At 41.5% G+C, this 16716-nt stretch overlaps 2 protein-coding genes across 4 annotated transcripts; both read left to right on the forward strand.

The window, feature by feature from the left end:
• Window positions 1-65: 65 nt before the first annotated feature.
• On the forward strand, window positions 66-12336 carry vps37c (VPS37C subunit of ESCRT-I). 3 transcript variants are annotated; one of them, XM_010891652.5, is made up of 6 exons: window positions 66-193; window positions 1944-2052; window positions 2517-2688; window positions 5263-5345; window positions 5512-8778; window positions 12281-12336. In XM_010891652.5, exons 2-5 carry the CDS (start codon window positions 1960-1962, stop codon window positions 6226-6228), a joined length of 1065 nt encoding a protein of 354 aa, XP_010889954.2. In that variant the 5' UTR covers window positions 66-193; window positions 1944-1959; the 3' UTR covers window positions 6229-8778; window positions 12281-12336. The 3 variants fall into 3 exon arrangements, with proteins under 3 accessions (XP_010889954.2, XP_010889955.2, XP_010889953.2); XM_010891653.5 differs by lacking the exon at window positions 66-193 and adding an exon at window positions 342-430; XM_010891651.5 differs by lacking the exon at window positions 66-193 and adding an exon at window positions 356-888.
• A 31-nt stretch (window positions 12337-12367) lies between these two features.
• Window positions 12368-16716, forward strand: LOC105022896. Its single transcript, XM_034291149.1, has 6 exons — window positions 12368-12448; window positions 13683-14102; window positions 14962-15081; window positions 15524-15574; window positions 16013-16081; window positions 16434-16716. Exons 2-6 carry the CDS (start codon window positions 13895-13897, stop codon window positions 16511-16513), a joined length of 528 nt encoding a protein of 175 aa, XP_034147040.1. The 5' UTR covers window positions 12368-12448; window positions 13683-13894; the 3' UTR covers window positions 16514-16716.

Raw genomic sequence — 16716 nt, forward strand, 5'->3', positions numbered from 1 at the left:
CAGTTCATCAGCACTCCCTTACAGTCGTATTGATCCTCTCGAACACGGCCATTATGGTCCACTTTTTTCAACCATTCTTGAGTTATTGGTTTACCTCCCTCCTGGCATTCTAATTCATGGAATATTCTTGTCACGCAGGGGTTTCCCTTCAAATCAGCTGATTCCTGGACAAAACCATTGCACTAGGAACTGGGTAAACTATCCCCGAAAACAATTGATGCTGTATAACGATGAACTTTTAAAGGGTACATTTATATAGGGTTAAAGCAACATGATCGTCAATATGTCTTCATTTGTATTTTTAAAAGGTCATTATTATATTGAAACTGCATACAAACACCCCGCGGAAGTGGAAAATGGTTAGTTCTGAAAATGGCGGCGGTTTCTGTCAGTGTGAAGTAAAACTTCCCAATATTGCTAATAAAAACAGGTATTATTTGATACGTTTAGATGATTGTCGTCTTGGGGATATTGAAGAAATCATTTTTGGACTGCAGTTGTATTTGACGCTGAGTACCGCGACTGACTGACATCGCTCTTTAGGGATTTTTGGGTCGCTAGCTGTGGGCTTTCCTCAAAGTTGACGTTAGCAAGTGTGCTTTTTATAGAATGTGAAATAGCGAAACCGAATGTTGTCATCCATACACGGAAATCAGGAAACCCAGTCCGGCTAATTAACTCGTTAAATCACGTTGTATTTGCCTTTTACGGGTTATTTTCTCCCCAACACCATCGGATTCCCTTATTTCTGATTCTTCTACTGTAGCTAAATCGGGGTCAGGGCTCCCGTGCCCGATTTACGTCATTCGTCAACAACATACTAGATTGATGCCCATCAATGTTGTGTGCCCTTTCACAACGAATTTCTTGATTTGCTAGCTGCATAACGTAAGTATTTTGTTTAGCTGACTGTAATGTAGCTACCTTGTCTTGTGATGATAGCCTGCGTGTTTGTTCAGGGGAGTGTTACCAACTTTTGAAGGTGGATTGGAGAGAGACGTCTTATTGTGAATGTCATTGTCTCTACCCATTGCTCCGGGCTTCCCCCCGAAAAAAAACGTTTTCTGTGTTGTGAAGCTTATTTCCTGCCGTTAAACATATTCAACACCCATGACGAGGGTGGAGAGAAAAGTGAAGACAAAATTAGTGGTGTTTTAAGGGCTCTTTTAAAGACACTCTCAACACGCTTTGAATTGGGTTTAAGTGACATTGTAATCTTTCGCAAAAAAACATTTAGAGTATGCTATTTGTAAAACATTTTTGGTTTAAAAAAATCTTAATTCCGGTCTCTCTCAAAATATCAGAAATTTGGGTGAACTTAAATTTCTAAATTGGAAATATGAAAAGGTGAAAAGGCATATTTGGTTACTCGTTAATTGTTGCACAGCGTAAATAACCTAGTGGCAACTCCAGACAAGATTAGTAATATAGCCTATGGATTTGCATTAAGCAGGGAATTAAATGACTGTACTATATTGCCACATTTTATTGTAAAGAAGAATTTTGCGACAGGGACAGAAGTAAAAGCAAATTAATTTGCTGACAATTATTTGTACAAAACAGCACTAAAGTTGATATTCAACTTTGTGCAACAGAGTACACATCTTTCCAGGGCTGTCTTGGATACACTCCACCCTACTGTGTGGAGATTCAGAGTTTCCTAGTTCCATTCAGAACTAGCATTTGGAAAAAAGTTCTGGAAAAACTAACCGTTGCGCAATTTTCTCCATGTACCATTTGGAATAATGGGCCACATTCAAGTACAACGTAATGTCTGTGGATTGACCTACATTTTCTTAGTTATATACAATGCAGTGCACAGTTCTCAGACATTTAAGCCAAGGGCAGCTCAAGCTTTAAGAAGTGGAACAATGTGAAATGACAGATGACTTTTCCAAGGAGATTTAGCATTGACTGCTCACATTTCCTTATTTGATTGACAGCTGTCCTGGCAAATCAATGGACAAGCTTCAGGACCTCAGTCAATCCGAGCTCCAGGAATTGCTGGGCAACACAGAGCGGTTGGAGTCCATGGCATTGGAATCTGATGAGGTGAGCTGTCATGTTTTGGCTGTTACTCAGCTGTGTAAACAGATCTGTTTGTGTTGTAACTAACTCCTATGGCCGTCTACTGCTGTCGTGCCAAGTGTTGTTGCCATGTTTGCCATGACAATAACTGTAGCTGTCTACTAGTAGAGATGTGCCTCTTGTTAAAATTCCTCTGTTAAGGCCATTACCTAAGCAAATAACCTCTCCTCAGGCCTTCCTATACTTTCCCACTTTTGTTATGATCATGAACCGATCCTCCTAGTCATAAGTTTGATGATTAATTAGCTAATTTACTCCAGACCGTTCAGGGTTATACTTAATGTAACTCTGACCACTGCATGCATCTCCTCTCTTCCTAACATCAACCGCTCTTTACTCAGTCATGCTAAGTCACTCCGCTTCCACCTCATGAAGGAACTCAAACAGGCATGACCGTGTTATTGACTGTTTCTCTTCCTCATGTACAGATCCAGAACATCCAGCTGGAGAGGGAGATGGCCCTGGCCTCCAACCGTAGCCTGGCTGAGCAGAACCTGGACATGAAGCCTCGCCTGGAGAGACAGAGGGAGCACCTAGTGGGAAAGTACTCCCAATTGGAGGCCGTTAGAGACACCTACAGACAACACTGTGCCCAGAGAGGTGAGGGGGCTGGGGCGATGTTGGATTTGACTGGGTGGGAGAGCGAGAGAGGAGCGTCCTTTTTTTCTCCTTTCCTGCTTTGAAACAAAGGTTTCTTAGGCCGACGAAGCCCTCCACATGAAAATGACGGTGGGAACCTAGTGAAGACATGTCCTAAAGTCAGGTGGACTTAGGCAACTCTGTGGCTCAGTTCCAGTGCTCCGAATTGGAGCAATTCCCAGTTACTCGCTCAATTTATTTACAGCCTTTTATGTGACAGACATTGGAGGTCATTCGAGTGAGCTCTCGATCGAAGTCGAGTTTCCTACACGCAGGGGATGGAACGGACACGCCAGTAGTTCTTTCAGCGAGTTGTTTTAACCGAACGTTGCCGTGGCAACGGGCAGTGATCCCTAATGGATTGCGGGGCAATTTCTGGGGATTGCATTAGACACGCTGCATGGGAGTAAACAAGTGGTGGGTGGGCATGGCAAAGCCAACCTGACTTCTAGTCATCCACACTCAGAATAGGTCCCACTACGCCACGTTGGTTTTTCGGGAATCCCCCTGGACGAGGGAAGTTGACTTGCGTTGCCCGGGACAATCTGAATTGAGTCTGCACGCGAAGGGAGGTGTGAAATGGGCCCCATGGGCCCCGCGTGGGGTTTATTTAATAAATACATGGGTTTCGGACTGAAAGACTAATTGAAGGTTGTATAAATGACAGTAGGCCAAGGTTTATCTGTTTTCTTGACTCTATCCACAATCTCCAAAATGTAAGCTGGACAGAGCTCATCAAAATCTGAAGCGGATAGATGGAGGACAATTTCATTGCTAATTTTCACAGCTAGGAATTGTATGAAATAAATGGAAGAACAAACTGCCCCTGACAGTTGTACTGGCACCTCTGTTATGCATGGGTAATAGAGGCTGACAGGAGACAGAAAGCCACATGACAGAAAGAGGATGTGAGAGAATCTATGAATGGGCCTGGGTGATGTACAGTAAAAAACTTACATAAGAATGTCTGGATACAACCCTTAGGGTGGTAGAGTGGTATATTGCCAGTATACCACTAACACCCAAGGTGGTTTATTGGTGATATAAACCGGTAACGGACCCAATTAGAACCTTTTAAAAATATTTGGTCATACATTTATTGGTGATATAAACCGGTAACGGACCCAATTAGAACCTTTTAAAAATATTTGGTCATACTGTCTCATTCTTACAGCCAATCAGCATTCTGGGTTAGAACCAATTTGTTTCTAAATGTTTACGAATTACTTGTAGAGTTTAATCCACTGTTTAATTCCGCTGTTGAGCAGCACAACATGCTGACGTTCACTTGAAATTCACTTATGTTTGCCCGTGAAATATCTTCTAAGATGAGCCAACGACATTTTGTCTGTCTCAAGGCTCCAGGTTTGCATTAGTTTTGCTGACATTTTAGCTATATTTGGCTGAGGGTAGACAGCTAGCTTGTTCAAGCTTGTTGGTTACACCAGAGACAAGTTGGAGCAGCATTTTGATGGCTGATGTTTTAAGCTGTTTTATAAGTCCTTGCATTCAGTTTATAATGGCCTGTTACCATTTTGCGAGTGTCAGCCATGGGAATTTGCTTATATCCACTGATCAGATGTATTTTATAAAGCCCTTTTTACCTCAGCAATAATCACTAAGTGATTTTACAGACACCCTGCCTGAAACCCAAAAAGCCAAGCAACAACAGGGTTTATGCACAGTGGCTAGGAAAAACTCAGAAACAGGTCAGAGATTAGGAATGAAACTAGAGAGGAACCAGGCTCTTTGTTACCATTTGTAAGAATAATGAAACATTGGAAATAAGTAGTGCCCTGGTGTTAACTGCCTGTAATACTGCGTGCTCTGGTACAGTAAAGGAATGTTTGTAAAGGTTTGGAAATCTGGATGCAGTTGGGATAAATCATGTCTAACCTCTTCAGAGCCTAGGTTAGTAGGTCTGTAGTAGTCAAATACAGGGTTGAGTTCTAAATTGCGCTCTTTTGACTGTATGGTTCACTACCCGTCGAAACATGTCTATGCTTCGGACTTCACCTGCCTGGTTTCCTGTCTATCTGTTTGGGCCTCAGCCCTGTGCTTTTCATGAGATACTGAGAGATACATTTTTCTTGTGGGGGGGGGGGGGGGGTGCATGCATTTTTTCACAATGACTTCACCAACTCTGTGTTTTAATGACGTCTGCTGCTTCAGTCAGTGACGTATTCCTAAATGTGAAGTCATGTGGAATGCATTGTAGTTTCCTCCCTAAACCAGTCCTGCTTGTTGTTCACCGTGCTGGTGTGTGGTGGGAGCTCGCCCTGGCTGAGAGGGTTGGCAGGGATGTCTTTCAGTCCATGTTTATCCAACTGATTGAGGTTCTTGTTCTTTCTCTTCTCCCCCTTGTTTATCCTCTCACTTTCTGTTTTTTCACATACTTTTCATACACTTCATATTTTCTCTCTTTTTTTTTTTCCCCTTTTCTTCTATTCTCTCTTTTCTCTCTCATTGTTTCTCCCCCTCTTCTGCCTCTGTCTTTCCTCTTGTCTCGCTCCCTCCGTCGGTCTCCCTCTCTAGATGGCATGGTAGGACAGGTGTCTCCCGAGGGGCTGTTCTCCCGGCTGCAGGTAGAGGGCGCCAGCACCGAGACAGAGTCTGAGGTAAGAGGGCACCATGACGGAGTCCAGAGGAAGAAAATCCCTGTCTCCATATTGTTGTTATTACTGGAAATTGATCTCTTTCAGTAGTATTCCTCCGGGTCCGTCTCTCCCTTTAACTCTTCCTCGGTCTATTCCCCACATTTCTCCTCCTCTCTTTCTCCCTCAGTCTCTGGCTGATGAGTTTCTGGATGGCCAGCTGTCCCTGGACTCCTTCCTCGACCGGTTCCTCTCCCTACGCTCCCTCGCACACAAGAGACGAGTACGGATAGAGAAGCTGCAGGAGATCCTGCGCCAGAAACGGAAGGCGGCCTCGGCGGGCGACTCCGGCGGCGTGCCGTCTCAGGGGAGCACCGGCCAGGACGCGCCGGCGGCACAGCCGGCGCAGTGGAATCCGCAGCCCCTGGCGGCGCAGCAGCCGTGTTCCAAACCCAACAACCACACTAGCTTCCAAAATCCCGACTCCCAAAACGGCCCCGGCTGCCCCCTTCCTTATTCCGCTTACCCCGCCGCGCCCCCCAACCCAACAGCAGCCCCAGCCGCTCCGGGCCCGGGCCCATCCAACCCCCCGGGCACATTTCCTCCGTATCCCGGCCCCAACTCCTCATTCACTCCAGCGGCGGGCTACGCAGCCCGGCCCGCTTTCGGGCCTCCGGCCCCCACCTGCCCGTACCCCACCCAGCCCACGTTCCCCGGCGCGCCGGGCTCGGTGTCCGCGTTCGGGCAGTACAGTGGGCCCAATACTGCCCCGTACCCCTCCCCATACCCGTACAGCGCCGTTGCGGGTTATAATTACCCGGGGGTCCCGGCTCTACCCAACTCCCAGTCTCCAACAGGGAGGCCTTTGTATCGGCCCGGGTTTGGAGTGCCACAGCCCTACTCCTGAAATCTCTCTTTGCCCTGCCCACCCCCACTTCTCTAGCCCACTCCGTTCTCTCTCGCTCGCTCGCTCTCTTTCTCCCTCACTTATTTTTATACTTTTATCTCTGCTTTAAATCTCTTATCCCACCCCCAGTCTAGTCCCCCCTCTGTCTCGGCCTCTCTTCTACTTGTATGTTTATCTCTCTCCTCCCTCTTCGTCCACCTCCTCTTTTCCACTCCCTGTCGTTCTTGCGTGCATGGCTGTCTCAGGACTTCACCTTGTGTTTGAGGGTGTTGTTAGAAGAACTCCTATTTGCTGTCGGCCCCTTCACTCCCCCGTTCCTGTATGGTGTGGGCTCCTTCACCCCGCCCTTTGGTTGTTGATCTTTTCACTGCTCCCTTTCTCCTGTTGGCCCCTTCCCTCCACCCTGTCTCTTTCTATTGGCTGACAGCCCCCTCACTTTCCCCTCCCTCCGTAGAACAAAGCCAATCAGCAAGACCGTGGCCACATCCTTTTCTGATAGAAATGTCACTAAAAGAGCTGAGGTGACTCTTTATTCTACATTTTAAAGAGCTGTGTTCACATTCTACATAAAATATATCTATACATGTGTTCCTTATCACTCTGATGTTGGACACTGTGGTACGCGTTTGTCCCTTGTGGCACTGTGTTCTGTATACACATTGGGACTTATTCTAACATCCATGTCAATCTACCAGTGCACCAGATACATGTATCAATCATATGCGTTCCTTCATGACTACAGGGGGGTGGTTTGCTTGAAACCCGCCTGAAACCATAACGTTTACAGGTCTGTTCAGCCTTGTCGAATTTTGTGGCTCACTCATAACAGTTCTTGTACTCACTCTGTTGCTTTTCGTTTAGGTTAGAGAGCACTTCAGGCTACAGAAAAAAAATAGCAACTCTTACCAAACCATGGCATTTCTTTCTTATTGTATTCATTATTGATAAAGGGAGCTAAGCAGATCCTAGATCCAACACTGGGGCCAGATCTGCGGTGGTTCTGGAGACGTCACAGACCTTTTTCTTAATTCTCCTCAGTCCCTTAACTTGCCGTGCATGAGTGATGTGTTTAGCTTACAAATCCTTTCTTTCCTGACAGAATTCAAGTTGGTTGGTTGATTAGGTTTGCTGATGCCTATTAGTAATGATGTCCTTGTTTACAGAATAATGCCTGTCAAGGACACCGCCTGTGTGTCTTTCATCTTTTTCTTTCTTGGTCTCCTCCGCCTTTCGCTCTCCTTCGCTCCTCCTCGCCCGGGCTCTGTCGGTGGGAAACTCGCCTCTCGTCTTTCTCTGCTCCCTCTACACTTTCGTCTCGCCTCTTCCTCCCGCTCTTCCTCTCGCTTTCCCTCCCGCTCTCCCTCCATCTCCTGCCTGTTCAAAAATGAACTGATGCTTGACAATGAGAGAATAGTTTATTTCTGTAAATTCACCAACGATGACGATACTCGTGCGATTTGTATAAATGATTTAAACAAGATCCTGATGATAACGACTAAAATGACATTAAAGTGAGAGTTTAGCAGTGGGCCTCGTGGCCTCTGGTCAGAATAGGACTTTATAGTTGTTTAGGACAACGAGGGCTGTGACCTAGGCAAGGCGGGAACCAGCAGGTTGCGCTACAAAGGTTCACAGCGCCTTCATGATGGCTCGCGAAGCATTCACACACCTCAGCGCCATCGCCAAGTCACGAAGCTGTGCTCGCACCGCCACGTCACCCCTATGCAGATCACAAAGCCCTATCAGTGGTCTTCGATGGAGCGCGCAGGCTATGCACTATCACATTAGCGGTCATGAAGACGCTGTGAAGCTTCTCCGTGGGCGTTTGCTCCTACAGGGCCTCTTTATCAGGTTAACTGGTCTCGACCGGTGTTGTCTAAGACCGGGACGCGGTGTCTTACTTGTGTCGTCACACTAAAGCTGCGTGAGAAACGCTGCCCCTATTCCCTATGTGATACAACCTTATCAGCGCTGGTCAAAATTTGTGGACTGTTGGAGACGGGGTGCATTATGGGTGCAGCCTATTACTCTGTATAAAGAGTAGAAGAGAAGTCTAAAGTAGTGTTTTAGAAGCACAAGGCCAGGGGCTAAGCAGCATTAACGAGAGGGATGTACAAAACTATATGATTTGACTTGATGACTACTGTAGCTGGTTTTAAGTGTTTCTTTTTTCTTTTCTTTTGATGTGAATAATATTAAACACTGAACTTGATCTACGAGCTGTGAGTCGACTCCACTTCACTTGATTTGATCGTCTGTTTTTTGGTGGTTCATTCACAGCGTTAAAGGTGTCCTTTTTCTGACTTCTTAATCCAGCAACCTCGAACGATTCAAGTCGAATGTAACTTTGAGTTGAATTGATTTGTTCTGGAAGGTGAGGGCTATGCTTCAGTGGTGTCTTTGTGTGATGTTGAGTGCTTGTGATCTTTTTTTTTCTCCCCCCTCTTCTTTCAAACATCACTGAGCAAATGTTTCTAATGTGGGCTGAGAAGATAGTACAAGAAAGAGAGAAAAGAAGTGTCTTCAGATGAGAAGAAATTCCCTCGTAAGGTATCATAAATTCCTACTCTGTGTTCATTTCGATCAATGTAATCAGTATTGCCGGTTATAGAGCTTACGTTAGGCCCTCATGAGGCACACTAGGAGGTTGGCACAGAGGGACGGCCCTAAATTGCATATTCAGTCTCGGAGAGAGAATGGAGGAGGAGGCGGAGGAGAATGTTTACGGGGCTTTCTACGCATTTACGGCTCGGTAAACCAGAGACGAAAGATGAGAGAAAACGAGAGCAAGAGAGGGGGAGAGTGAAGTGTGAACGAACAGAAAATATTAATGTAATTCAGAAAAGCAAAGCGTTACGTAGAGTCCAGAGCAACATAATATGTTAATTAAATCAAGTCTACCGTATTATATTAATATGCTGTTCTTCATGACTTCAGTGTTAAGTAACCGTTAAAGGGAATACATTCCTGAAACAATTAATACAGTATTAATAATATATTGATATTAAATATGTTTTCTTTAGATTCCAAAACAAAATGCAGTCCCATATATATGTATTTAAACAGCCTAGCTAATTATTTTATTTAAACTTGATTTTACAAAATTTGGTGTTTGTGATGAAAACATAATTTGAGCATTAGGAGATGAATGGATTAATTCTCAAGAAACCAGTTTTATCGTCTGTATAACGCATCTGCAAAAACCATCTTATTCTCAGCACTAGGATGTCTGGTTTCAAAGAAACTTATTATAAACTAATGGTTTAAAGAAAGAAGTCCAGAATTGTTTACATTCTCACCAAATGACCAAAATGCTTCCTGATGAAAATAAAAATTTTACTTTACAAAAATACACTGTTGCTCTTCATCCATAAATCCTGAAAATGTAAATGGATTTAAGTTTACATTAAGCTATAATGTTAAATGGAAACATTTTGTGACATTACTGTATTAATGTCAATGTAATTACTGTAAAACATTTAAAGTTCTTTTAAGAATTCCAATTAGTTCAAATAAAGTTATATTCTCACGTAATATATAATCTAAAAAACATTAGTGTAAACACGTCTTCAGAATTTTTAAACATTCCCTTTAACCCATTACTAAAATATCTGAAAAGCTAATATTGGTCAAAGGTCTAATTTCAATAAGCAAGTCATTTTATAATGTTTTAATATTTTAAATATCAATGTGATGTTCAACTCAGGCCTTTACATTAGAGAGCAATGTTACAAAAATAATGTGGACATTTTGGTAACATGCATGAATGAAATTAATTTAGTAAAGGACATTTTGATAATGATATAAAAAAATAACATTTCTTAAAAGGGACCCATATATGTATTAAAGTAGTCCAAAGTTAAGGATTGAGTGCTATATTCCTAGTATGCAATCAAGCGTGGACATGGCCCAGAGGACCCCCACAAACTTCAGCCGATGCACCATTGAGGGCCAACTGTCAGGTTACATCAGTGCCTGGTGAGACAGCTACTCCACCCGTGATCAGGAGGCTCATGTAGGTGATGAGCTCAGCCCAAATGCGCCTCGATGGGTGCGCTGCCTGCCCTCCAGGGCGTTTTGCGCCATACGATATTGCAGAAAAGCCACATACTGTATATGATCATGAGCCTTACAAGCCATACTGTTTTCATCTTGAAAAAGTAGACCGTTCAGGACTCTTATAACCAGGACCGATGAAAAATGTTAACAGGCATCCGACTGTTAACTGCCTATCATCCGCCCTAATTATAATTGTTAAAAATAAAAACGCATGGATATCATTCTGTCTCAAAATGATGATATTAACAATTTAAGAGGTTAGTAAGTGTATTGTGTAAGTATTCACACAAACTGGCGTCTTTTACTACAAAATCATTGTAATTGGGCTTTTTTTGTGATTGATCAGCACAAACTATTCTACAAAGGTTTACAAATTATTACAAAAGTTTTGTTGCATGAGTATTCACTTTAAGAAAAGATAAATTAATTCAGGATTTAAGTCACATATTACATGAACTCATCATGTATGAAATAATAGGTACTTACATGCCGTTTTTAATTGATTACCTGTTCCTCTGTCACCCTTATATACCACATTTGTACGGTCTCAGGCAAGTATAACATTTCAAGCACCAATTAAACTACAGAGACCAGGGATATTTTTCTTTTGAAGTTTCATGAAGGGAGATCACTGCACTTCTAACAAAGCAGGCATTTAGTATGTCTTTTAGCATGGTCAAAATGAAAATGGGGATGTGGATCATGTTTTAAACTGCCAAGTCGCATGACCAATATGATCGTCCTTCTGAACTGGGCTGCAGGTGTGAAAGAAAACGCAGGGACAATGAGTACTTGATGAATCGACCACATTGTAATGATCTACAAAAATGTCCTAAAACAATATGTAATTTAAGATAATTATAAATATATACACAATAGCAAATAAAATGGTATCCTATACTGCACATTACAGCACATTACTGAGCAACTGCCTCCTTATTCTCAAGCATGATGGCTGCTGCATCATGGTGTGGGTATACTTTTAAGTTCACCTTCTCATCAGGACAATGACGAAATATGCGAAATATGTTTAAAAAGACTTAACTGTTTCTGAGTGGGCAAGTGACCTAAATCTGTTTGAATTGTCTATAGCAAGACTTGAGCATTTCCATTATCACCAACAAATTGACCATTTCCATTATCCCCAACACCTTGATAGAGCTTTCAGTGGGTTGGAATGAATATTGGGGAAAATATAGCACCGTTTTAAGTACAGAAAACCTTTCGAAATGATAAACGGATTCACACTACAATACTTTAATTTACTGTACGAGACTAATGGTCTTCTAAGTTGCTTCTAACATGAATGCTTTTCCGTAATTTAAAAAATATATATTTCTTCCATTTTGAAAAAGAAAAGGTAGTTTGTTGACAAATTAAATATTAACTTAAATATCTGGGGTTTGCTTTGATCTTTAACTGATTAATGATATTTTGAATTGTAAGTTGACAGGGCCTGAATAACAAAGTAACTTTGGTGTCTAGCTTGAAAGGTTCAATAAATACTGTTTTAGGGTTATTTGATGCTAATCATGCCTTTGCCGTTATAAAAGATATCAACAAATTGAATAGAATCACATAATTCATGACCACTCTGTATTTTTTCAGTGACAACTCTAACTTAAAAGCTGTGGGATTTGTATCAGTTTTAATAATAATAAACTCAGTGATAATAAGATATTTGTGCAAGGTTGAACCTTGCGTCTCTTGCAATTCTCAGTTTAAAAAAAAAGACATTCATTTCAATCACACTTTAATGTGACATAACCTAGCATTGACATGCACTTTGACCTAGCACACACACACATTGACATACAATGGTTAAAAGAGGTATGACATCGCGATCATGACTTATGAGACACTCAATTATCTTCGGAAAATATGAATCCCTTTATTTCACTGGGTTACTATTTCTTTCTGCCTCTCCCTCCCACCTATTCTCCACGCCATCAATATTTTTTTCTTTTCTTTTTTTCTTCTTCTTATTTTACAGTTCACGCCTTTGAAGGGAGGAAGTTTGCAGAAACCTTTGCAGAAAGAAAGCAAAAACCTGAAGCTGGAGTGATGTGATGTAGGGATAGAACAAGCTGGGGGAGGAGAAGAGAAAGGAGACAAACTAGGTTTACACCTCTGCACTGTTTCCTCTATCATCAGTCTCCCGGTAGCTTCTGCACACACTGTCTGTCTTCTCCCCGCTGTCTTTCTCAAAATCAGTCAATTTCCAAAATGGATGGAAGGCTTATGCTGATCATCCTGGCCCTGTGTATAATAAACATCGGTAAGTCCAATGTCTTTATTTAAATATGGTCTCATGTTATTGTGAATACATCACAATACACAGTAGGTTGTCCGTACTGAGAGCTGAACTTGTAGCAGTGGAGTTGTAGTCATTGGCTGTGTCCGAAATGTCTCCTCTATAGGCCCTAGTTAAAGGGATTCGATCAGTTAGACTGTTCATCTACTTTCCAGTGTCAGATGGACTTATTGATTCAATTTGTATGTATCTGTGTCTAATATAAAGACATTTTGCTAGCCATCTCTTTAAATAGAATCAACACAATGACTGAAAGTATTTGGGAACAGCTAGCTAGCTGTTCCTGTAGACTTCTAGTAATTTGCTCTGACTTGTAATACAAACTTAATTTAAACTGCACTGAGAAGTAAAAATGTAATGCACCTGATCATCAGACCTCAGGGAAGTAAGCAAATGCATCAGTGCCTAAATCCCAAACTAATTTACTGGTGGCAGGCTACTTAGGGGACATGGAGACATTTAGGAAATATTTTTAAATGGTTCTTGGTATTTCTAGACATTTTAGGGATAATACAATATTAGTTGACGAGTTACAGTTATGGTAGTAGCTGGGAACGTTGGGGGTCAATTCCTTTTCAATCCCTGTATTTTCTTCTAATTAAAAAGTACTAAAAAGAAGTGGAACTAGAATTTGGAATTTACTGGAATTGAAATGCAATTGACGTCAACCCTGGCTGTGAAAAACCTTTTGAACATCCATTGACCTGAAAATGGCCCTCATAACCTCATCCCTCAGGAGGTCAGTGTTTCTGTTAGCTTCATTTGTGGGGTTCATTGATGGATATGGGAGAGTTTAGTCTAGTCCACGTCTGTCTCCACTGCAGGGGGTCAAACAGAGGAGGTTTCCTGAAATAGAGCATACGATTCCTGGTCCCTCATTAGTCATTTGAAATACTGCCTTTATAATTAACTAATACCTTGTGATATCTGATATTATTATTATTATACACTTAAAAATTCTGAATAATTAGAATGATTTCAGTTGTAACAGACTCCTCGACATTATTGGCTAGATTTCTTTGCTGCCATTTATGTCAAATGAATCCCGAACCTTTCTTTATTGTGCCTTTCTTTTATCTAGACTCTGTGGAAGGGAACAATGGTACCAAGATCTCCCAGACCCCTGGATCATCTAACAGCACTCAGGCCAATGTAACGATTCCCTCCACCCCATGTAAATGCCCCATCACTACTGCCTCGACCCCTCCAACCCAGCCTCAGCCTCAGCCTCCCCCACTCAGACTGGGGGTTCTTAAAGCAAATTGGAATGGAGCCTGCGAGGGGAACCTACAGATGACTTATTTTAACATGAACTCATCAACACCTTTGCCAAACGGCTTTTCTGAAAGCGTAAAACGTCTTGGATGGTCGGGATTGTGTAAGCGAAAGGGTTGTGGAGGCAATCTGCAGTGGAAAGAGATAAAAATCCCCAAACGTCCCAACAGAGATTCTGGAGAGGCGACCGAGCAACCCATGGACATCATTGCCTTCCAGTGTACTGGTATGTATTTGAGTCCATCATGTGATTGGTCCATTTTGGTGTTAGAAAATATAAATAGAATTCAAAAGATTTATTTGTATTAACACAAAATTGTTGGACTTATTTTTCCCATCTTTATTGACCACTTGGAGTAAATATCGCTTCTGTTGATTTTTAGCTAGCTGTGGCTGCATTTAGCTGAAGTATGCCATGGCTATTTAAAAAAATTAAATTGTTTATTACATTTTCTCTTGGCTCAAAGGTTAATTTCACAGTCAGGAAACGTCAAGTTGCATAAAAGAGAAAGTGTCTCGTAAGTGGTTATTGGGTTCAGTGTGTCAGTGTCAAAATGTAGTTTTGAGAAACTGTCTGCTTTTAAAATATAAATGCCCAAATGCACCACACATAATTTGCTTTGTAGCATGAGACAATGGATTCTGTTACTGAATGAAGTTCCAACATTCAAACATAGATATTTTCTTTAAGTTACATGGTCAATATAATTTTGTATATTAACTTCAATGAAGTTAATACATGTTGTTTTGGGTTTTTTGACATTTTCAGAGCATTTTTGCATTTAAGTGCTGACTATCTGAACAATATTTTTGGCAATTCTGAAACCCGTCATTTTTCACATTTCCGTGACATATAATAAATACTCCTGTAAATCAATAAAGATGGCAGAGTTAGGTCTAATATAGTGTACTATTCAAATGCATTTATATTTACTTTCAGTCACTAATCACATGTTAATGGGTTAACATGTTGGTGCCTGATGTCATCTTGCATTAGCATTGAAATGATGTCATTTTGACATTAGGGACTTGTGGATGTGTATGGTTGTTTATTTATGTCAAATGTCTCATTGTCCTTTCTCCAGTGGTCCCAGATCCTGAGCTGGTGGGTTACAAGGTGGTGGTTTCCATCTTCTGTGTCCTGGTATTGGTGGTGCTGATACTTCGATTTGGACGGCCCTCCCTTAAGGCCTTCCGTAAGAAAAGTATGTTGTCAGAGTAGGAGGGTAAATCTTAAATCGTAATTTATACTGGTATATGAACGCCAACTATATCTGCACTGTTGAGCTGCTTTATGGATACTGGCGCTGATGTTAACTTAACATTTTAACTCGCATTAAGATTAGAATCAAGAACTGCTGTGCGGTTCTAATAATACATTCCAAAGCACTTGGAGCGATCCAAAAATAATCCAAAAAGCACTTAAGCAAATAATGTGTCAGTTATTGCAGAAAAGAAAAGCATATGGGTTTACCAGGGCATTTGTTTTGGGCGCGTGTGCCATTTACACAGTTCATTTGGTGTCCGTTGTGGCTCAAAAGTTTTTGTCTCTACAGTGCTGGGGTGCCATGTTATTGTGTTATTTTGTGGCACTTGCATCACATTTAAACATGAGCTCTAATGGAAATGTTACTGTCTGTGATTCAGTGTCAGACAGGAGACAGAGTCGGTGGATCGGGCCTACACAGAGTCAAAGTGGTGAGTCAATAACTCAAAGACTGCTGTCGTTCCCACACAGATAACACTTCATATGATATCACAGATAACACGTCATATGATATCACAGATAACACATCATATGATATCAGAGATCACACTTCATATGATATCACAGATAATACGTCATATGATATCACAGATAACACATCATATGATATCAGAGATCACACTTCATATGATATCACAGATAACACTTCATATGATATCACAGATAACACTTCGTATGATATCACAGATAACGGTTTGTATGATATCACACATAATGCTTTGTATGATATCACAGATAATGCTTTGTATGATATCAGAGATAACACTTCGTATGATATCACAGGTAATGCTTTGTATGATGTCAGAGATAACACTTTGTGTGATTATAACTGCCTCGACTTTGTCCTGCTGCATGTCTCTGTGTCACAGTCTCCTACCATAGGGGAAAGGCTGGAATCCAACTTAACGACAAAACAGATAAAAGAACGTCCTTCCCTGGTGAGTCACTAACACTCCACACACTACTCTGCAAAGACCACAGCCCTTGCCTAACACAACGAATGCATGGCTTTTATAGACTGATTTCTATAAAATAGGACAATTAATTAAAATCATGAAGTTGTTCGCTTTAAATGAGAATTAGGTATGTTTGAAAGTGTTTGAATTGCCCGGGCAGACGACTGATTGGCTCATCTTTCCAGGAGGATGACATCATCCTGTATAAGGAAATAGACAATCTACTTCAGATTCGAGTTTCACTGCTCAGTTACTTTAAAGCCAACTTTTAGTGACACTGACCTGTAAGTTAGAATTGGACCCTAAAGCAGCACATTCCTTTTCGTTCTCCCAGGATTGGAGAGACTGACGGTGAACAACAGCCGAGAACCTTCGTCTAACAGGAACAGTGACTATGACTCGTATAACTTATAGTCATCGTCATCAATGCCATATTTTACATTCACACTATGAACCACTGTACATGTGTTCGTTATATTTTGTTATATATTTTTTACCAAAAATGTTCAATTTTGTATACCTAATAATAATGTTTCGTACTTGTATGTTATTCAAGCGTTTGCTTTTATTGTGTAACTTTAACCATGCGGTTGAATAAAACATTTGGACAGATTGTA

The sequence above is a fragment of the Esox lucius genome, chromosome 25 (genome assembly GCF_011004845.1).
Source record: "Esox lucius isolate fEsoLuc1 chromosome 25, fEsoLuc1.pri, whole genome shotgun sequence".
Classification (NCBI taxonomy): Eukaryota; Metazoa; Chordata; class Actinopteri; order Esociformes; family Esocidae; genus Esox; species Esox lucius.

Coding starts and splice junctions, on each gene's coding strand:
- vps37c (XM_010891653.5), top strand. CDS start 357: ATGGTTAGTTCTGAAAATGGCGGCGGTTTCTGTCAGTGTGAAGTAAAA. Junction 2,053..2,516: donor TGGCATTGGAATCTGATGAG/GTGAGCTGTCAT, acceptor CCTCATGTACAG/ATCCAGAACATCCAGCTGGA. Junction 2,689..5,262: donor ACAACACTGTGCCCAGAGAG/GTGAGGGGGCTG, acceptor CTCCCTCTCTAG/ATGGCATGGTAGGACAGGTG.
- LOC105022896 (XM_034291149.1), top strand. CDS start 13,895: ATGACTTATTTTAACATGAACTCATCAACACCTTTGCCAAACGGCTTT. Junction 15,082..15,523: donor TAAGGCCTTCCGTAAGAAAA/GTATGTTGTCAG, acceptor TCTGTGATTCAG/TGTCAGACAGGAGACAGAGT. Junction 15,575..16,012: donor GCCTACACAGAGTCAAAGTG/GTGAGTCAATAA, acceptor TCTGTGTCACAG/TCTCCTACCATAGGGGAAAG.